Source organism: Hemiscyllium ocellatum, chromosome 1 (assembly GCF_020745735.1).
Source record: "Hemiscyllium ocellatum isolate sHemOce1 chromosome 1, sHemOce1.pat.X.cur, whole genome shotgun sequence".
Taxonomy (NCBI): Eukaryota; Metazoa; Chordata; class Chondrichthyes; order Orectolobiformes; family Hemiscylliidae; genus Hemiscyllium; species Hemiscyllium ocellatum.
This window is the reverse complement of record NC_083401.1, coordinates 131,000,571-131,023,777: the sequence shown is the minus strand read 5'-3', so window position 1 is coordinate 131,023,777 and position 23,207 is coordinate 131,000,571. Positions and strand designations below refer to the sequence as shown.

General features: G+C 39.5%; 1 protein-coding gene across 5 annotated transcripts in view; it reads left to right on the top strand.

Annotated features, from left to right (window-relative positions):
- The window catches only part of ptpn13 (protein tyrosine phosphatase non-receptor type 13), a 254,936-nt gene that overhangs the window by 71,076 nt on the left and 160,653 nt on the right, over nt 1-23,207 (top strand). For all 5 annotated transcript variants that reach the window (XM_060825999.1, XM_060825982.1, XM_060825971.1 and 2 more), the window contains exons 5-8: nt 160-345; nt 949-1,036; nt 14,949-15,491; nt 21,533-21,628. In XM_060825999.1, coding sequence (XP_060681982.1) covers nt 160-345; nt 949-1,036; nt 14,949-15,491; nt 21,533-21,628 — 913 coding nt within the window. The remainder of the gene's footprint in view (nt 1-159; nt 346-948; nt 1,037-14,948; nt 15,492-21,532; nt 21,629-23,207) is intronic.

Genomic DNA, 23,207 nt, shown 5'->3' with positions numbered 1-23,207 from the left:
CATTTTTTTGATATCTTGGATATTTTAGCAATCAACTAACATTCGTTAAATTTCTTTGTCTTCTGAACTTAATTTGATCTGAAGTGAGTTGTGCACTATATGAAAATGTGATATGTTCTTATAATGTAACTGGAGCAATTTATCTTCTCTGCTTTTTAGCCAATCAAACTTGGGGATCACCTGAATAGCATATTGCTGAATATGTGTGAAGATCTGATGTACACACGAGTGACTATAAGGACTATTCTAGATGGTTGCAGTGCTCATATTCGGAACAGTAACTGTGCACCAGCTTTCTCATACATTAAACAGCTGGTTAAACTTGTCTTGGGTAGTCTAACAACTGTAAGTACTGGACTGTGGAATGCAATTATTTTGTGCTTGTATTATAATTGTGGTCATGGGATTTTAACAATTATCAAAAATATGTTACTGGAAATCCTAACACTGCCCCCTTATAAATTCATGAAGCAAAGCAAGAGATTGAAAAAAGCATAAATATGAGGAAGAAATAAAGAAATATACTCGCCAAGGAGAACAATCCTAGCTTCTTTAGTCTCTCCTCTCAACTGAAGTTTCTTATTCCTGGAACCATTTCATTTTTGTAAATGGCTTTTGCACCTCTGCAATGGATCATTTTGGGATAATGTAGGGGGGGCGAGCTGAGAATAGTTCACAGGTCGGTGCAACATCGAGGGCCGAAGGGCCTGTTCTGCGCTGTATTGTTCTATGTTCTATATGTTTTATATCTTACTCAGTGAAATAATGTGGATCAATAATTGTTATAATATCTGCTAGCTTTTATTCTTTTCTATCTTGAGCCAGCAGTGATTGGCTATCAGTTTAATAATGGGAGATGTGCATGTTCTCTGTGTATAGTAATCTGCAACATTAGACTGACGTTTTTACAAATATTTTGAATAATGCCTGGTATTATCCATTTTGTAGCTGAATCAGCTGTCCTTAAATACAATCAGCAAGCCAGATCGTAACCAGGAAATTCGTGATCGACTGAGAGGCAAGGGCCTTCCAATAGGTGAGACAACATAAATATTTAATAGTAAAGCTAAATGTGAACACACTGGCTCAATGAGTGAACTAACTGTTTAATATAGTCTTGGACGGTGCAGTCCTTGGTGGATGCTAAGATAGCACTTGGTGCTGTTAAAGGAAGATACCAAAAGTATTCGGAGCAGGACTAGGCAATTTAGCCCTCGAGCTTCTTTGACTAATCAACATGCACGTCTGAACTCTGTCAAGTGTCCCTGCTCGTGAACTTGTATTTGGGGTTCCATTGCTGGAAAGTGGGATTTTGGATGAGAGCAGAATTTTGAATAGGCACATTGAAAAATTCTCCTTGGTATTTCTGGATCTAGCAAGTTGTTTGCTGGCCTGAGTGTCTAAGAAATGTAGTCACACCTCACCCATTGCACATTATACAAACATAAGAGGAGGAGGCCATTTAGGCCCTCCCTATCCCGCCATTGAACAAGATCATAGCTAATCTGCCCCAGGATCAACTCCTCTTTCATAACTGCTCATCAGAGCTCTCAACTCCCCTGACATTTTAAAAACCTGTTTATCACCTTTTTGAATATTTTCAATGATCAAGCCTTCACAACTGTCTGGTAGAGAATTACACATTCAGTATCCTCTAGGCAACGAAATTCCTTTGCATTTCAGTTTTTAATGAGTGTTCCCTTATTCTCTATGTCCCCCAGTTTGAATTTCTCCTACTAATGGAAATACCTTCCCAAAGTCAACCTTGTCAATCCCCTTACAATGCCTTGTATGTATCAATAACATTGTTCTCGTTCTTCTAATTGCTAATGAGTAAAGGCCTAACTTGTTGAGCTAATTTTGATGAGTCAATCTCTTCATCTCCGAAACGAATCCCTTTTGTACGGTCTCTGATGCCGATCTATCCTTCCTTAAATACCATGACCAAAACTGTGCGTGGTAGTTCAGCCTCACCATTTAATTACTCCTGAATGTTTTGTGAAGAAGAAAATCTCGATTCCGCTGGACTGCACACTTTTGGAATCTCGCTGCCTTTTGATTTTTTCTTACCAAAGTGAATCAGTTCACTCTTTGGCAAATTAAACTATATTTGCCAATTATTTGCCCACTCAGCTATCTACATCTACCTGTAGATTCCTAATGCCCACATCATACGTCTCCACCACCTGGGTGTATTGTCAGCAATAAAAAATAATGCAGTGTTGGAGCTTACCTTCACTACTGCACAAGCTCACTTGTAGATTCCTGATTGCACTGATGGTCTGTGTGATATGAACAGGATGGTCCAGCAGTTGACTCTTCTGCAGCAGGAGTGGGATCTTAATTCTTCCTTCACAGAACTGCCTCTTGTGGCTTTGTATTCCTTGCTCCAGTTCATACAGAGAGTGTGCCCGGTAATTTATCTCTAATCTATCCACTCGTGGACACATAGTCCTCGTCTCTGTGTTGGTGGTTAGATCAGGTGGCAGAGCTTCCAGGTATTTGGACACTTCTTCAATTGCTGCAGATGCAATTCATGCATTTTATGTACCAACAAAGAAAGAGATTTAGAAGAGTGAGCCATTTGTGTGAAGCGGGGTGGGGGGGGGGGGGGGGGGGAGGTGGTTTCAGATGATTGAGCTGAAAGACCTGTAATTTGAAATACAGTGTGTGTGTGTGTGTGTGTGTGAACATATAGATTAAGAGCAGAAGTAGGGCATGGATAGGGTAAATAGGCAATGTCTTTTCCCTGGGGTCGGGGAGTCCAGAACTAGAGGGCATAGGTTTAGGGTGACAGAGGAAAGACATAAAGGAGATCTACGGGGCAACTTTTTCACACATAGTGGTACGTGTATGGAATGAGCTGCCAGAGGAAGTGGTGGAGGCTGGTATAATTGCAACATTTAAGAGGCATTTGGATGGGTATATGAATAGGAAGGATTTGGAGGGATATGGGCTGGGTGCTGACAGGTGGGACGAGATTGTGTTGGGATATCTGGTCAGCATGAATGGGTTGGACCGAAGGGTCTGTTTCCATGCTGTACACCTCTGTGACTCTATTCAGCGTCTCGAGCTTACTCCATTCATTGGCTGTTTTGATTACAACCATAAACCCTCATGCTCACCGACCCCAATAATCTCTTACCCCCTTGCTGAAAAAGACTATTTACCTTTACCTTAAAAGTAATAAAAAATCTTGTTTCCCCACCTTTTCAGAATATTACAACACAAAGACAGACAGCCAAATCAAATCAGCCTCCCTATCCCTGAATTCGCAAGACAGCCCAATAAAAACATTCAGTGACCCTCAAAATTGACCGTAATGATTCCTACCAAACTTTGTGAATAACTAATACCAGACCCAAGGTTTATAACTTAAATTAAAACAAATGAACAATTTATTATTAATACTTTAGCTGAGCAAAGTTACACAACAAAATTATTTAATTAAATGTCCATTATTTAATTTCAATCTACTTTGATTCTAGCTCCCACTGAAACAAAGATCTACGGACAAACCTTTGTGTTTGGAATTCCACATTCCCATCTACCACCAATAACCCTTGATTCTCTTAACATGTTTCTTTTCACCTCTGTCTTAAAAATATTCAATGACCTTGCTCAGTGTGGGAAGCCAGGTACATTTCCAGTGTCTGGGACCTGCACATGTGCAAGATGTGTCTCTCGCTGTAACTCCTGGAAATCTGAGTTTCTGAATTGGAGCAGCATCTGGGGACACTGAAGCATTCGTGAGACAGAAAGTATCATGCATAGCATGTATAGGGAGGTGGTCACACTACAGACTCAGACTCCACAGGCAGGAAGGAATGGGTGACCATCAGGCAGAGCAGGAGGGCTAAGCAGGCTGTGCATGAATCTCCTTTGGCTCTTCCCCTGCAAAACAGATACACCATTTTGAATACTGTCAAGGGGAATGGCCTCTAAGGGGACAACAGCAGCAGCCAAATTCTTGGCACTATGGTTGGCTGTGCTGCAGAAGGAGGGAGAAATAAACATAGCAATGTTATAGTTACAGGGGATTCAGTCATAAAGGGAATAGATAGGCGTTTATGTGGCTGCAAATGAGAGTCCAGGATGGTGTGTTGCCTCCCTGGTGCTAGGGTCCTGGATGTCTCAGAGAGTTGCAGGACATTCTGGAGTAGGAGGGCAAATGGCCAGTGGTCACGATACACTAACGACAAAAGTAAAAATAAGGGATGAGCTCCCAACAGCAGAATACAGAGAATCCTGAAGAAAGCTGGAATGTAGGACATCAAAGATTGTTATTTCAGGATTACTACCAGTGCCACAAGCTAATCAGAGTAGAAAGAGCCCAACATATCGGATAAACACAAAGATGGTGTGAGGGGGAGGTTGGGGCACTGGGATCGGTTCTGGGAGGTGGGACCTGTACAAAATGGACAGGTTATACCTGGGCAGGACTGGGACTGATGTCCTTGGGGGTGTAACTGATTGAATGGTTGGGGAGGGTTTAAACGAGTGTGACTGGGGGATGGGAACCAGAGGAGTAGGGCAGTAGATGCAGAACTTGAGCGAGAGGTAGAAACTAAGGCAAGCATGACTAGGAACAAGAACAGGCAGGGGAAGGCCGCTGAAAAAAAAACACTGTCTGAAAAGCACGTGTTCAGTGCAAGAAGTATAATGGGCAAGGCAGATGAAATTAGAGCTTTGTTTTATGCTTGGAACAATGATATTATTGCGATTACGAAAATTTGGCTGAAGGAAGGACAGGACTGGTAGCTGAATGTACCAGAACTTAGATATTTCAGGTGTGGTAGAAAAGAATGTAAAAGGGATGGGGGGTGTTGCATTACTGGTAAAGGAGTATCTCACACCTGTACTGAGGAAGGATACTTCAGAGGACTCTTGTAGCTAGGCAATATGGGTAGAACACAGGAGTAGGAACGGTGAAATCACAGTGCTGGGGGTATACTACATGCTTTCCAACAGGCAGCAGAAGATAGAGGAGAGTATATGTAGACAGAAATTAGAAAGATACAAAGACAGAAGGGTTGCTGTGGTGGGTGATTGTAATTCCCCTACATTGCCTGAGGGAATCCAAGGTAGGGGCTTGGATGGATCAGAATTTGTACGGACAATGTAGCGAGGGGGTGAGGGGGTTGGTGGTGGTGGACGGAGGGGTGGTTCTTGACACAGTATGTAAACAGTTCAACCAGGGAAGAGGTTATACTGGACCTGGTTTTGGGAAATGAGCCCGGTCAGGTTTGTGAGGTTTCAATGGGAGAGCATTTTGGGAGTACTGACCACAATACCGGTGAGTTTTATGATACTCACGGATCAGGAATAACAGTAGGCCTTGGGTGAAGGCGTTAAATTGGGGGAAGGCGAACTACAACAATATTAGCCAGGAGCTGGAGAATTTCGATTGGAGTCAATTGTTTGAGAGTAAATCCATGTTGGACATGTGGGAATATTTAAAACGGCAGTTGATAAGAGTTCAGGAGCAGCACATTCCTGTGAGAATGAAGGATAGGTGTAGCAAGTTATGTGAACCTTGGATGACCAGGGATGTTATGACCTTAATCAAAAAGGAAAAGGAAGCATATATAAAGTCTGAGAGGATGGGTACTTGAGGTATATGTGGACAATAAGAAAGAACTTAAACAAAGGGCTAAAAGGGGTCAGGATAAGTCATTAGGAAACACGATTGAGGATAATCCCGAGGCTTTTTATACATATAAAATGCAAGAGGGTAGCCAGTGGAAGTCTTGGCCTACTCAAGGACAAAGGAGGGAATCTGTATGGAGCCAGAAGAGTTAGGAGGTCCTCATTGAATACTTTGTGTCGGTATTCACTAAAGCGAAGGAAGGTTGACCTCAGGGAAGGCAATGTCAAATGTCTCAGCCAAGTTGCTATTAAAACGAAAGAGGTATGTGCAGCTCAAAAAGTATTAAGATAGATAAGTCTCCAAGTCCTGATCGGATCTATTGAGGGAGGCAAAAAAAACAAATTGATGGAGCATTGACAGACATCTTAGTATTCTCTTTAGCCTGAGATCTGAGAGGACTGGAGAATAGCCAGTGTTGTTCCATTGTATAAGAAGAGTAGCAGACATAATCCAGGAAATTATAGGCCTGTGAGGGAAATTGTTGGAAAAGATTCTCCGGGACAAGATCTGTACGTATTTAGAATCAAATGGACTTCTTAGCAAAGGACAGCATGGTTTTGTGTAGGGGAGGTCATGCCTCACTAATTTGATGGAGTGTTTTAAGGAGGTGAAAAAGATGATTGAGGGAAAAGCGGTTGATATTGTCTACATGGACTTCAGTAAAACCTTTGACAAAGTCTCCCACGGCAGACTGGTACAAAAGGTGAAGTGACATCGTATCAAGGGTGAACTGGCAAGATGGATACAGAACTGGCTTAGTCATAGAAGACAGAGAGTAGCGGTGGAAGGATGCTTTTTGGAATGGAAGGTTGTGACTCATGGTGTTCCACAGGAATCAGTGCAGGGATCTTTGTTTGTGATCTACGTAAATAATTTGGACAAAAACGTGGCTGGTCTAATTAGTAAGTTTGTGGATGATACGAAGATTGATGGAGTTGCGGATAGAGAGGATATAACAGGATACAGCTCATTTGGAGGCATAGGCAGAAAAAATGGCAGATGGAGTTTAATCTGGACAGTGTGAGGTGATGCATTTTGGAAGGTTCAGTATAGGTGGAAATTATACAGTTAAAGGCAAAGCCTTTAGGAGTATTGATATGCAGAGGGATCTGGGCATGCAGGTCCGTAGATCACTGAAGATGGCAGTGCAGGTAGATAGCTAGTGAAAAAAGCTTTGAAGAGGGTACAGAAAAGGTTTACGAGGATGCTGCCTGGTATGGGCGATTTTAGCTATGAAGAAATGTTACGTAAACTGGATTTTGTCTATCAGAGGTGACCTGATAGAAGTTTATAATTTTGTGAATGGCATGGATAGAGTGTAAATTATGAGGCTTTTTCCCAGAATGGTGGGGTCAATTATGAGGTTCAAGGTGCAGGGTGGAGGAAAATTAAAAGAGATGTGTGAGGCAAGTTTTTCAAACAAAGGGTGGTGAGTGCCAGAGAAGGTGGTGGAACGGACATAATAGCAGCACTCAAGAAGCACCTGGACAAATACATGAATAGGAAGAGAATAGAGTTAATGGATCCTGTAAGTGAAGACCGTTTTAGTGTCGAAGGGCAAATTGTGTTGGCACAGGCTTAGAGAGCCTATTCCTGTGCTGTATTGTTCTTTCTTGTTGTTGTTAAGCTTCTGAGATGCATGGTTCTGAAGTTGGACAACCCTTTAAGCGAAAATAATTCTCCTCATCTTTCCCTTGAAAGAGCAACCCCAAATTTAAAGCAGTGCCCTCAATTTCTGGACTGACTCTGGTAAGCAAACATCCTTTCCATGTCCACTTTGTCAGGACTATTTAGAATCTAATATTTCCAACAAGCCACCCCTCAGTCATCTAAACTTCGCTGAGAATAAGCTTAGCAACCTATCCTCATAAGAAAATCCACTCATTCCAATATCATAGTAAAGCTCATCTGATCTGCTTCCAATGCGTTTAGGTCTTCCTTAAATAAGAGGACCATAACTTCATACAGTATTTGAGATATGGTGATTCCCTGTATAATTGCAGCATAATATCCTACCTTATACGTTCAGTTCTGCTCAAGACAGCGTCCCATCAGCCAACTTGATTACAGGCTATACTTGTATATTAACTTCTTGTGACTGAGGCACTGTAGCTCCTAAATCTCTCTGCACATCAGAATTCTACAGTTGTTCACCATTTAGATAATAGTTTATTTTATTCTTCCTGCCAAAGTGAATGACCACACATTTTCCCATGTTATACTCCATCTGCCACATTTGTTTTTGTCCACTCTTTCAACCTATCTGTAGCTGTCTATGACTTCCTTATGTCTTTTTCCCAACATACTTTCCTCTCTTTCTTGGTATCATCTGTGAATGTAGCTACTCTGTCGTCATTCCCCTTAACGTAAGTCATTGATGTAAAAGTTGACACTCCAGCACAGACCCTGTGGGACTTCAACCATTTATGCATATTTTTTGTTATGTGTCACCTAGCCAGCTGATCTTCTATCCTTACTAATATATGAGCCCTGGTACCATGAAACTTTATTGTATGCAATAACGTTTGACATGGCACACCTAACCAAATATCTTCAGGAAATCCAAGTATCGTATACCTACAAGCTCATCTGTGACCATGGCACAGAACTTTCTCAAAGAGCTTCAATTAATTGGTTGAATGTAATTTCCCTTTAAATAAACAATAAAACCCTGGTTTTAGTTTTTTCCCAGAAAAGGAAAGATTCTCTTTACAACTATCCTCTCTTAATAAAATGAACAATCATGTCCCTTTTTTAAATATTTCTGTTGAATATTATAGGTTTAAAATAAAAGTTCTGTGTATTTGTTTTTAACAGTGTGTAATTATGCATTCACATGTGTGTTGGTCTTGCATCAGTAGGATTAAGTACGTAATCCCACTTGAATGAAGCATTGTGTCAGTTTCTTAGGAAATCTGCTTTCATTATTAATCACTCAAATTAAAATGAAACCAATTTACAAAGCTCTGCATTAGAAGTAAAGACAGAAAATGTGAGAAAACTAATGATATTCAAATGTCCTAAAATTTGATAAAGATTTCTTCCCACTTACATTTAATTCCATGCTAATTCACAAGTGAAATATAGTGCAAATTGTATTGTTGCTTGACATTTTCTCATTCAATGGTATCACATTGAGAAGGAAAACAGGAAGTGATTCACAAATCTGAGCAATATGCAATGGTGTTATGTATTAGCTGTTAAAAGAATGAGTAATCTCACATAGACAATCCAATAACTATGCAAGGGCAAAATACTGGAAATGATGGAAATTGAAAATAAAATAGAAAATGTTGGAAAGCCTGCAGCTTTCATGTTACAAGAGCCAAATGGAATGGTATTGAGTAAAGTAACAAAAGGTGTGTGGGGGTGAGTGTGAATGGCAAAGTAGCAACTGTGTGGATGCCAAGTAAAGGGAAATGTGGGAATAACATACATCTGTTTTTTTAAAAAAAATAGTTAATAAAGAAACAAGATTGGAGTGGAGACTATTATCTAAACTGTTGAACTCTTATGTTGAATCCAAAAAGGCAGTCCAAACTCAAAAGATGAGATGCTGTTTCCCCAAGCTTATGTTGAACTTTTTGCTGATCCACTAAAACTCAGGACTGAAGGGCTAGAGTGGGACTGAGGTGGAGAACTGAAATGACCTGAAAATTGAGTCATCCTTCCACAGAACGATAACCAAATCTGCATCCGGCCTTCTCATTGTGGCGGAAGACCACATGCTTAACACCAAATATAGTATACTCAGTTGAAAGAAGTGCAGTTAAATTGCTGGCTTAAAAAAAAGAGGGAGTGTATTGCTTCTTTCTACTAAATTATATAACACAAACAAGGCAAGGTTGGAGATTGTGTACAAATTGGGCCTTTGTAGGAAAGTGGAGATTTGGTGTAATACAGTAATTTTCAGAAATTACGGAATTCAATGTTGAGATCTCAAGGCCGTATAGTGCCTACACAGAAAATGCAGTGTTGTCCGCCAGCTTGTGTTATGTTTAAGTGGAACTTTGCAGCAAATCCAGGACAGAAATGTTCGCTTGAGATCAAAGTGCATTATTAGAACAGCAAGCAACTGCGAAGTCAAGTTCAGTCCTAAGAATGGAGTGGTGGTGTTACAAAAGTAATTGAGGGAGAAGCCTGCATAGGACTAGAACAAGGACTATTCCACATAGTATCAGCCAACAAAAAGCAGAGGTAGTTAGGAGGAAGAATGTGCAGGCCTTGTAGGAGGTCCAGAGGAGGTTTACAAGACTGATCATAGGAATGCAGGGCTTTTCATATGAGGAGCAGTTGAGGACTCTGCATCTGTACTCCAGAATTTAGCACAATAAGGATGGCAAAGTCATTGAGTGCCTTTTAATGCAGAGATGGATTCTTGATTAGTAAGGGGATCAAGGGTTACAGGGAGAAGACAGGAGAGTGGGATTGAGAGACCAATCAGCCTTGCTGGAATGGTGAAGCATGCTTGATGGGCCAAATCATGAATGAATAATACCTTTTTCATTGGGAAGGAATCAGGCAGACTGATAGTGTTTGCAGCATTTCCATAGCAATACCTTCACCAGTTAGTGCTTACCTGACTGGTCTGTGAATTAAGATTGACAGTTAACCGTATCCTCATACCACCAATGGTCCAACCAGTGAGCACCTTCTTCTCATGCTGTGTAATTGAGGTTCCTTTTGTAAGTCTGATTTTTTGTATCCTAGGCCTGATGAGTCCAAGACAAATATTTATTTGTCTTTTGCATTTATAATCTGTCTTCAAACATGAATATGAACTTAAATGTACACTGTGGAAACCTGTAAGGTTTATAGTGTATTACTTTTTATTTGCAAGTCGAACAGGAAACAGTGACATAGTGGCAATGCCACTGGGCTAGGACTGCAGAGGCCCAGATTTGTGCTCTGAGTCATGTGTTGGTCAGTGTGAGTCTCAGTAATGCAAACCTATCATCTCTTATTTTAAAAAGCCATCAAAATTTATATTGTCATCCTTGGGTGGTTCAGCCCCCATGTGATTCCATAAATGATTTGGATGTGAGCATAAGAGGTACAGTTAGTAAGCTTGCAGATGACACCAAAATTGGAGGTGTATTGGACAGTTAAGAGGGTTACTTCCGATTACAACAGGATCTGGACCAGATGAGTCAATGGGCTGAGAAGTGGCAGATGGTGTTTAATTCAGATAAATGCGAGGTGCTGCATTTTGGGAAAGCAAATCTTAGCAGGATTTATACACTTAATGGTAAGGTCCTAGGGAGTGTTGCTGAACAAAGAGACCTTGGAGTGCAGGTTCATAGCTCTTGAAAGTGGAGTCACAGGTAGATAGGATAATGAAGAAGGTGTTTGGTATGCTTTCCTTTATTGGTCAGAGTATTGAGTACAGGAGTTGGGAGGTCATGTTGCGGCTGTACAGGACATTGTTTAGGCCACTGTTGGAATATTGCATGCAATTCTGGTCTCCTTCCAATCGGAAAGATGTTGTGAAACCTGAAAGGGTTCAGAAAAGATTTACAAGGATGTTGCCAGGGTTGGAGGATCTGAGCTACAGGGAGAGGCTGAACAAGCTGGGGCTGTTTTCCCTGGAGCGTCGGAGGCTGAGGGGTGACCTTGTAGAGATTTACAAAATTATGAGGGGCATGGACAGGATAAATAGACAAAGTCTTTTCCCTGGGGTGGGGGAGTCCAGAACTAGAGGTTTAGGGTGAGAGGAGAAAGATATAAAAGAGACCTAAGGGGCAACTTTTTCACGCAGAGGATGGTACGTGTATGGAATGAGTTGCCAGAGGATGTGGTGGAGGCTGATACAATTGCAAAATTTAAGAGGCATTTGAATGGGGATATGAATAGGAAGGGTTTGGAGGGATATGGGCCGGGTGCTGGCAGGTGAGACTAGATTGGGTTGGGATAGCTGGTCGGCATGATGGGTTGGACCGAACGGTCTGTTTCCATGCTGTACATCTCTATGACTCTATAACCATAATGATATAGTTTACTCTTAACTGCCCTCTGTAATGGTCTTGCAAGACCACTCCGTTCAAAGGCAATATACAAAGCACAATAGATGCTGGCCTTGTCAGCAGTGCCTACTGACCATCCCTTCTGTGCATTTCAGTTTACTTAACATAGTTCAAATAGGATTAGACAAGATTTTAACTGGTAGATTAGAGTTGTTTGTAAAATGTTATGAATTATTTTTGGAAGTGCTGTTCTTCAGTGTATGGAATTTTGCTTTTTCTAATTCTGTTATGTGTATTTGGATTTATGTACTGTATCTGCATAATGGTCAAGATATCAAGATCTTAGTGATTAGGTCATTCTAAAAACACATTTTTAAATAAACATAGCTGTGGAAAAAACTGTGGAGAAATCTCTCTGAAGACAAGCAAAATGAAAGCCTAAGTCAATACAGAGTGTTTAGGAAGGGATGATGAAGATTTCTTATAAGATTTTGGATAGGTCTCTAAGCTTAAACTGTTGTATGAAGTTACTATTGGTCAGAACAATTAGCTATCCTATTGAGTTAAACAGCAATGGAAGTTAAGAACTGTCGCTTGGTCTCTTGCTGACTGACAGGCTTGCTGGTTTAGCTAAAGTTATAGATGTTCTAAATTTTGAATGCATTCTGCATGAAGTGCAGAGAAAGCAACTTCTATAAAATCTGTAACTGCATCCTACAGCTTCCAGATATGTGTACTTTTTTATTCATGCATGAGATGAAGGCATCACTGGCTAGACCAGCATTGAATACCCATCCCGAATTGTCCAGATGGCAGTTCAGAATCAATCACATTGCTGTGGGTCTAGAAGGTAAAAAATGAGGTCTGCAGATGCTGGAGATCACAGCTGAAAATGTGTTGCTGGTTAAAGCACAGCAGGTTAGGCAGCATCCAAGGAATAGGAAATTCATCAGGAAGGGCTTATGCCCGAAACGTCGAATTTCCTATTCCTTGGATGCTGCCTAACCTGCTGTGCTTTAACCAGCAACACATTTTCAGCTGTGATCTCCAGCATCTGCAGACCTCATTTTTTACCCTGCGGGTCTAGAATCACATGTATGCCAGACCAAGTTAAGGATTGCAGTTTCTTTTACTAAAGGACATTAGTGAGATAAATAGGTTTTTTGACAATCAACAATGGAATCATTAGACTCTTAATTCCATATATTTATTGAATTCAAATTCCACCAACTCCTGTGGTGGGGTACAAACCTGGCTCCCCTGAATATTACCTGGGTCTCTGGATTAACAGTCCAGCGATAAAACCACCAGGCTATTGCCTCCCCGCATAAAGCGGCTAGAAATGTTGGACACAGTTTGAAACCTCAGATCAAGTTACAGCATGCTACCTGAATTAACTTGAAAGCTGAGCTTTTAGTAGACCGTTTCCCTGTGAGATAGCATAGAAAACCTTTCTCAGGTTTTGGAAGTATATTGGATGAAAGTGGTCATTTTTTTTGGTGTTCTTTTGTAAAGCAAGAGGAATAATTGATATGGATTATAAATGATTATGGAATTACATTGTGGACATTCTACATTGCCTCGGGTGGAAGTTTCAGTAGTCATTTGGGCAAATGGCAAATGATAAATTTCCTTTATACCTTCCAATCTGTTCCTAAAGAATTGGAATGCAAAGTTGTCATCTTAAATTTAGTGTGGATGATCCTGTTCAGAGGTTGCACCAGTCTGAATCTCAAGCCATGTAGCAATCCTGCTAAACAGATGCATCACTAAATTCTAAAAGCATATGAATAACGATAAAAAGAGGATCAGGTAGAAAGACATGGAGCATGAGACCTTTATTTTTGGGAAGGCTGAATTAAGGAGCACATAGGTTTACAAATAAGTATGGTCTTCCAAAGCACTGTTCTACATTTTCTGATTTAGTTTGAGAATTATGCATTTGGAAAGTTTTCTGCAGAATCCTGTACACAGTCACTTCCTGTGAGAAAATGTCGAGTTGATAAGCTGCAGTCATGGAGAACAAGAGGAAATTGTGGTATTGATTACTTGTGGCTAGTAGTCACTGTTTGGAAACTTTCCTTCTGCTCCTCAAGTCATTATGTATTGCTGTGGGTCTAGAATCACGTGTAAGCCAGATCAAGTTAAAGATGGCAGTTTCTTTTCCTAAAGGACATTAGTGATCTAGATAGGTTTTTCAACAATCAACAATGGATTCATGTATTAAGACAAGTTTTAGCACCAGTTTTCAGATAAAATAGCAAATGACACTGGTAAAAATGTTTACTTCAGTCTTCAAATGTCAAAAATTGATTTTTTTTTTCTTGGAGTTTAATTGGTCTGTATAAATTACAATAATTATTGTAACACTTATTGAAGTGAATTGTTTTAGATATTTATAATAATTTATTTCAAAAATTAGATGTATTAGGAGAATTTGTACATTTAATGCAGCTAGCCTTTTGAGTCTAATTTCAATTGTCTTTGGTTCAGATTTTAAGCAGTGCATCTTTGTCCAGTTAAAGCCTAAAGAATGGAAACAACTTTGGGGAAATGTACAGTACACTTTCGCTAGCATATTAACCTGAATTTTGAAGTTGGCAACAGATGCTATAGCTGGCTGCTTGTATTTCCAGTTGTCTAGAATTTTCTTGAGCTTAAGTGAGATTTGTAGAATCTCAGAAACAGTGCAATAATTAAGATCAGATGACTTGGCCGTATGAAAAGTATGTTTTCAGTTTCAGAGAAATTGTTTTATAGTAATTAGGACTTATCAAATCATTATAAATTCCCTTGAGTTTGAGTGGGCAGGGCCTCATTGACGTCATCTGATGTTATTAGTGGGTACCCAGTTGGTGAGTACCCGAGCCCTTCATCCTTCATTGTTTAAATACTTATCTCTCAGTGAAATAACCAGTGTAGTGAAGTCTGTGAAGATATACAGCAATTTGAACAACACTTCCAGTCTTGTGTGTTTAAACGCAGCTAAACAAATACTTTGAATTGCTGTCAGCTTACTGTTTGTTATGCTGAGAACTAATCGTTTGACTGTTATTCTAATCACGAATTCTGATGCAAAACTTGTCATTTCCTGATTACATTATGATTTTTCTCTCAAATGAAGAGTGATTTTAAGAGATTGTACCATTTTAAAAACAAAGTAGTGGTAATCCACAGTCTGAATCTTGAAGCAAAAATGGATAGCGATTTTAGAGAAAAAGGTTGCTACTTTTATCAATGTCTAGCATTATGGGTGTTTATCTCCAGTAAGAAAGGATGTTCAACCAAATGCTCATAAATGTCCATACAATTTAGTTTTGTTTTTATTTTTCCAGAAAACAGTAAGAAAGAAGCTCCCAAGGGAACAGAGAAGTACAAAGCGCAATTCTGTGAGCGGGTCTCGCTGAATCGAGGACTTAGTAAATCTATGGGCTTCTTGGCGATTACCGATAAGAAATCCCATATGGCGTCTTGCCACACAGCCTCTGGACAAGAAGATACAGTAGAAGTATACAACAAGCCTCGATCTAGAAATTGTTTTGATAGAAAGCAGAATACCATTGGAGATTCTGGACATTGGAAACTCTGGACCTCAACAGTTGATTTGGATTTTGATGGTAGTAAAGTTATATCATCTGGGGATAATACTCATTGGAGAAGCCTTTCTCCACAGGGAAAAGGCAGACAGATTAAGAGCATCACCCAAGCCAGAGAGCCAAAGTACAGAGACTTTGGGCACGTGCCAATTACATTAGGTTTTCAGAACCCTCCTCAGGCATCTCAACTTTCTACCTCATCAGCTCTCTCAGAGGCTTATGAAAGGATTAAAGAACGGCAAAGGAAATTGCAAGTTCTGAGAGAAGCAATGGTTATGGATGGTAAGTACAATATTAAAACATTTCGCCATCGTAAGATTTAAGATGGGAGTACCGGTATATGGAGAGCCTGTGATGATGGAAGCAAAGCATTTACTCTTGATATAATGGATTGATTTAGATGTAGTAAGGCATGTAACATCATCTTTGAGTAAAAAATGAGGTCTGCAGATGCTGGAGATCGCAGCTGCAAATGTGTTGCTGGTCAAAGCACAGCAGGCCAGGCAGCATCTCAGGAAGATTAGAGTCGTTATGGACAAAGTATGACCTGATAATGCAGCAACGAAAACAAGATTTCTGGAGCTAAGTGACATGGCAACCAACAGTGTCTCTCAATCAATCTCATGATTACAAAATAAAGAACGGGACTGAGATGTAGGGTAAAATTAGAGTGAATACTTCAAATGAAAGGCACACAATAAAAGACTAGTTTAAGGAAATGAAAAGCATCAGAAAAATAAGAAATACATTTTTAATATCTCCATCAAAAATTGAAAACATGACAATTGTAATACCTGATTTTCATTGCCAGAGAGACAGTGACAATTGTCATGCCATTAAATAGGTACTTGCTTTAGCAGCCGAAAATTGGATTTATGGATTTAGTTCATAAGTACCATAAAATGCAGCAATTCCATGACATTCAATGCATGTCCATGATAAGACAGGTAGTGAAATACTGGTTTTGTTTGGTAGCTACCATTGAAAACAATGCAACTTAGAAAGCAGCTTTTGAATACTCACCTTTAATTGCTCACCTACTCCTCTCTGAGCTACTTATGCATAAATAATTGTGACTGTCATTACCTTTACATTTACTTTGATACAAATGTTTCACCCATTTTTTTCTTTAAGCAAGTACCAGCTTGGAGGATTTCATAATAGTTACTCTGCTTATGCCATGAGTTCCTGTTGGTCTCTTTTCAGTGTTCAGTTTTAAATTTTCTTTCATCGTTTTTTTCTTATCTCTTCTATTGAAGGCATCTAATAATTGGAGATACTAGCATTCTAATTGGGATAGAACTCGCTAAGGAGGAAATTGGAAAATATGTAGGAGTATTGGTTGACTCATCACCAACTATGTATCATCTTCATTCTATGTTGAGTTCTGTCTCCCACATCCTTGTGTCCACTGAACTCCCATTGGCTGCATGTCATCCAAGATTTTAGATTTGAAATACTGATCCTCATGATAAAATTCTTTCATGTGCTCACCCTCCCCTGTAACATTGTCCAGCTGTATAAATCTTCAAACTCCATACATTAAGCTTTAACTTCTGTGCATCTCCCCTTACAGTTGACTTGCCACTGGTGAGATTGTGCCTTCAGTGGTTTAGATCCAAAGATCTGGAATTCTTTTCCTAAATCTCTCTGCTCATTCACCGCCTTTTCTTCCTTTGATACTTTCCTTGAAACTGTTTGAACAAGCTTCATAATATCTCCTTCATGGGTTGTGTATTGGCTTTGATCTGATTAAGAGTCTGTGAAAGTCTTGTCATGTTTTTTTGGAGGAATGATATTCAAGAAGTAAATCATCTTGCTTTTAGAAAACATATTGCAAGTTATTTCTTCATACTGATATCAGGGAAAGTTATTGATGTCACAAAATGTTTTTTAAAAATCAAGTAGACTGTGTTTCCTTTTCATTTCTGGGATATAGGTTTTTCTGGCACTAATAGTAGTTGGATAGAGCTCTTAAGGATAGTGGAATCAAGGGTTATGGGGATAAGGCAGAAACAGGATACTGATTGAGGATGATCAGCCATGATCATAATGAATGGTGGTGCAGGCTCGAAGGGCAGAATGGCCTACTCCTGCACCAATTGTCTATTGTCATCTATTTATCATCTCCAGTGGGAAAGCAGTAGGATTTCTGTAGACGGTGAGATGATTTAGTATTTTGTCATATTTGTGGCTCCATTTTTGTCTTTTAATGTTTTGGCTAAAATGGCTGTCTTTGTCGAATGAAAGTCAAAACATAAAGTTGGTCAGTGCTGAAAATTAGAAATCTAAAATGAACTCTCAACATGAGTAGAAGGTTAGTGTGCATTTGTGTAGATAAAAAGTAGATTATAATACTTGACGTGTCACTCATTTTCAGAACTTTAATTAGATTACTTATAGTGTGGAAACAGGCCCTTCAACCAAACAAGTCCACACCAACCCTCCGAAGAGGAGCCCACCCAGACCCATTCCTCTATATATACCCTTTCACCTAAAGCTACGGGCAATTTAGCATGACCAATTCACCTGGCCTGCACATCTTTGGGCTGTGGGAGGAAACCGGAGGAAACCCACACAGACACAGGGAGAATGTGCAAACTCCACACAGACATGTGGCGGGAATTGAACCCGGGTCTCTGGCACTGTGAGGCAGCAGTGCTAACCACTGTGCAACCGTGCCGCCCACGGGTGGGCCCATTACTTTAATGCTTTCTAACTCCAACACATGTTCATGACATTATTCTGTGTGGCTTACAGTATAAGGTACTTCTTTGGAAATCTTCTGTAATGGAACTCATTCTGATGAGGTTTACCAGCATGAGATTCTTCTGTTGACCAAGCTCTGGTTTATTTCCATGAATTTCTGTCTCTCATGTCAAGGTTTATTGACCATTTAATTTTAGTTTTTGGTTTGAACACATTGCAACACCATACGTGTGATTTATAGACAAAACTAGCATAAAGTCCTAAAGCCATTTGATAAGAGTAGGCTACAGTCTTAAAGGAGAACATAAAGGAGCTCATACTTGGTTGTTTTATGATATCTCCAAAAGGAGAAGTAAAATTGGTTTGCAGAACTCATTTGTAAAAGACTTAAGTCCTTAGTAATCTTGCCTCATGATGGGCAGGAGGGAGCCAAAGGTTAAACAGTTTTTAAAAAAAGAGAATATGTCCTCTGAACTAATGGGAATGGCAGTGACTGAAATGAGTCCTGTTATTAACTAATTCATATCAGTTCCCCACAATACAGTTGGAAATCCAATTTCACACTCACCTGTTGTGCAGGTCCTCCAATATTGTGAATCTGGAAATATCTTTGATTCCCCTAGATGCCAATTGCATCCTCTCTGCTTCCCTGTCAGCATGCTATGAGTGCCTGCAATCTGGAATGCATTGCTGCAGGATGTGCAGGGGGTAATTTCAATTGATGCATTCGTGGAGGGGAATTGAATTGTTATCTGAATGTACAGGACTCTCGTAGCAAGCTTACATTTTAATGAAACAAAAGTACTGGAGTCAGGGTGTCCTTTTTGGTGGCTGTAGCTAATTCTCTCCTTTACTGCATTGGGGGTCTCCCTACATCAAATGGACTGCAGTGGCTCAAAAAGATAGCTCACCATCATCTTCTCAAGGGCAACCATGGACAGCCAATAAATGCTGGCCCAATCAGCCATTTCCATATGTCACCAGTCAATAATCTAACATGCCTTGAAACAAAGTTCTCCTTATCACCCATTTTGCTAATTGCTAATTATCTCCAATCCTGTTTCCTTTAGGTATCAGACCTTCTACCAATGGAAACTGTTTCTAACCATCACTTTGATGTAACCTGTTATAATTTTGAATTTCTCTGTTAGATTTCCCTTGATCTTTTCTACAGAGTGGAATCTCAGTGATTCCAGCATCTCTGCATAACTGAAACCCCTCGTCACTGGTATCATTGTTGTGGATCTCCATTGTACCTCTTCCATTGCCTTGACATCCTTTCTAAACAGTGATGTCTAGAATTTAATACACTACTCCAACTGAGCCCCATAGTGATTTATAAAGACTGAGCATGGCTTCTCTGCTTTATGCTTGATGTTGCCATTTGTAAAACAAGGATTTACATTTTAACATTCACACCAATTTGTCCTACCATCTTCAAAGGTTTGTGTATAGTCTCATTTCCATTAAAAGTAAAATGCTAACATTAATAAGAAAAATTAAAATTGATATTATCTTTGCAGAGAAAAGCAAACACCAGGAAAGATAATGGAGTAGTTTTGAAGAGTTCAGATCTGTTGGGCAGTAAGAAGAGATCAGGATACAGTTACTGATGGTTCTTGGGGGGAGGTAATTAATGCAGAATTGCAGTCATTAAGTGTTACCACAGGATAATTGCACTTCCATTTTAAGGTGAATCATTTTGATCTCTCACTAATTCAGGTAATTCCAATCACTGTGCAATTTTTATTGATCGTCAAGATTTTTTCAAATATTTTCATGTCCTGCCTTGATAGTGAACTTGTGTCTATGAGCAGTCTCGTTATGAAAAGTAATAGTTTGAAATCTGTTTTAAAGAGAAATTTGTAGGATTTTACAAGTAAAATTATGTTTTGAATTGTAATATTTTTAATACAATGCAAAGTACATTTTCACATTTCACTTCTGAGTGCTACAATTGGCTTTGGTATCCCAGATTTGAAGTGCACTAAAGCCAAGGCATGTACTCTTAATTGCAGCCAAATATTGAAACTTACGTTTGTTACTGTTTGCTCCTTTCCAATTGTCAAGTGGAGTCTCTCTGTGAATGTTGTCTATGTTTAGGGCCTGTTTCCACACTGTAGGGAATCTAATCTGAATGGATATTGTGATGAGCATTAATTTCTAAGTCTTCATAAAAAAACATATTACCAATCTGATGCAAAGTATTAAAATCATTGCCATTAACCTGGCTGGCTGGATACTTTGTTAAAACAAAAGGAACAGGATATGGGTATTTGAACGTCAATAAGGTACAGTTTCAGTAAAATGTTTGATCAGGCTCCAGAACATGTTGTCCAATCCAAATCGAATGTTCTCAGCATTCAGTCCACATGGGAAGAGATTGTCCTGATGAAAAATATAATTTGAAAGGATAATTTACTCAATGGCTTCTGCTAGCATGATTCCCAAGTACAAACCCTTGGGATCTTTTGAGAATTCTTTCGCTTGCTGTGATTTTTGCTTTTACAGTGTGTGCACTGAAATTGGTGAAGCGTTCACTGTTGTGGTGACGAGTTTTTATTATCAAAGTCTTTAATGTAAGTGCAGGTTCAATCAGATCATTATCTATTTAAGTTCTGATTTGATGATGTTTCAGCCAATTTCAGTAAATTACAATGTGCCCTGTGTGCAAAGCTCTTGATTTTCTTTTCCACTGATGTAAAGTTTTGTGTTATATTTGGCCCTACCTACATCTGTTTTGGGAAAATAAGGTAAAGAATACTCTGCTCTTCTGTCATTGTCAGGCAGTTTATCATGTAAGAAAGGTGGGAGAAAGTTGTTAATGCTGATCACATTATACTAGTAAAATACATGTACTGCAAATATAGAGTATAGGAGATAAAAATATTTTTCGTTTATCATACATTTCTGAAATTCATGCTTTTGTCATTGGGGAGAAAAATGTGCTGCTTCTACAATTGGGAGTGTAACCACTGAGGTATTTAAAGTATCTGAAACTGCTTTCAGTCAATTCGTTGTAATGAGTTTAAACATAAGCATTTATAACTCAGTCACACTTCTGTTCATTCTCAGCCGTTCAGTGCTTTTTTGGAACTTCCTAAAATGTTTAAACCTTTATGTTTATGTATGATTAACAAAAAATATGAATGATTAAATGGTCAAGAGAGTATCATTTATTTTGTTGAGGAGCCAGCAATATATTTTTTTGAAGAAAACTAGTGATTTCCTATAGATGTGCTCATGATGTTTTATGGATTGGGCTCATAGTTGTGGTTCGTTAGCTAAGTTGGCTAGAGTGTGATGCACACTGACATCAAAGCTGTGTGCTCGATCCCTACACTGTCTGTGGTAGTTAATGAAGGCCAACCTTGCATGATCCTGTGCTCATTATGGAGTGTTGTCCCTTGAGCTACATAATCACTTTCTGACAGAGAAATGCCTTTGGTTCGTTGTGTTCTATAATTAATTACCTAAGTATATGGCTCATAGTTGACAAAATATCATCAGTTTGAATTCCTGCATAACATAGAAATTATATTTCTTTTGTAATCTGTGTGCTTGATACTGATTATATCTATAGTATATTCACATTGTTTGATACGTTTTACCAGAACCCACAGGATTACATTCTGCTCACCACAGTGATATATACAGCACAGCAAGTGAAAGCACATCTCTTGTTTCTTCTGACCCAGATAATCGACCAGGTAACTTTAAACATTGAACAATTCATGGTATTTCTGATTTTCATTGGTACCGTTCAGCTCTCTCTTCACACAATATCACTAAACTGCTCATCATCCAATTCCTTTCCTGTCCCCTATGCTGCTGCTGATATAAATAGTTTCCTTTATGAATAATTCCCTTGGATACTTTCCCCTCTGTTTTTGAAACTCCTGTCAACTCAGTCCTATTTGAAGTACTGGCCATTCTGGTATAAGGTACATTTTATCAATGTGAATTGATGATGTGAATTTGGGGTGGCACGGTGGCTCAGTGCTTAATACTGCTGCCTCACAGCAGCAGGGACCCAAGTTCGATTCCAGCCTCAGGCAACAGCCTGCGTGGAGTTTACACATTCTTCCCCTGTCTGCTTGGGTTTCCTCCAGATGCTCCGGTTTCCTTCCACAGTCCAAAAATGTGCAGGTCAGGTGAATTGCCCATACTGTTAGGAGCGTTAGTCAGAAGGAAATGGATCTGGGGTGGGTTGGTGGGTTTGGAGGGTTGGTGTGACTTGTTGGGCTCAAGGGCTTGTTTCCACACTGTAGGGAATCAAATCATAACACAAGTGACAAATTGTGGATACTGTTTGGGTAACTTGGACTTTCCACTGTACAGGTATAGCGATGTTCTACAGTGTGACTTTCTATAGCACGGGGTTGCAGAGGAAGGCACCTGTCGTGTTACAACAGAATGATCTGTACACACCCTCAATTGCTTAATGTGAACTATCCCACTTTTCCCAACCGTCATTTCCACTTCAGTGTTCTTGAAATGTCTTGTCAACTCTAAAGTTCACAGGCATCTTTACCAAACTCCAATGTTTGTGTTTGAATATTTCCGTTCCAGCCATTGCACATATTAATGCAGTCAAAATCACCAAGTACATTCTGTGTGCCTCCGCCTGTACTACAGTGTTCTCTATGATGCTTTTCCTATGGTGAATAACACCATTTTCTTTCAACTAAATGAGAATTGCCCAATTTGATTCCATCCAGGGGCAAATATTTCAAATAACAGATCTGCTTCCTGCCCTTTGTATGTTAAGTTGAAAATCCCCTAGGACCTGACTTTGTTTCACTGACCCTTCTCATCACATGCTTTTCTTTGGTGATAACATAGGGTTAACTTCTACGTGTATACTGATTTTGCCCAGCCGTGCTACTCTAGTTCTTCAGCCCAGTGATTGCTCATATTGCCAAACTGATAGTCAATGTCCTTCCCTGTCTCTGGTTACTGTTTCAGTATGAACCAGACGTTTTGCAACTCTGTCCCAATTCCTACTACACAAATTCTGTCACCCCATATATTCTCCACTCTAAAGGTCTTCACTTCCACCTTCTGAAATTCACTGATCTATGCCTCTGCCTAAGCCCATCTGCTGCAGACATCAATATTATCATTACTTTTGCCATCTCCAGGCTTGGCTTTTGTCAGCCTTCCTCTTTCACTTATCCAAAATTTGTTGCCTATAAGTAATTGTCCAGTTTTGCTCTTATCCATTTTATTGGATTTGAATTTTTTTCTCATCCGACAAGATCTCCAATTAAAAATCCCAGTTTTATG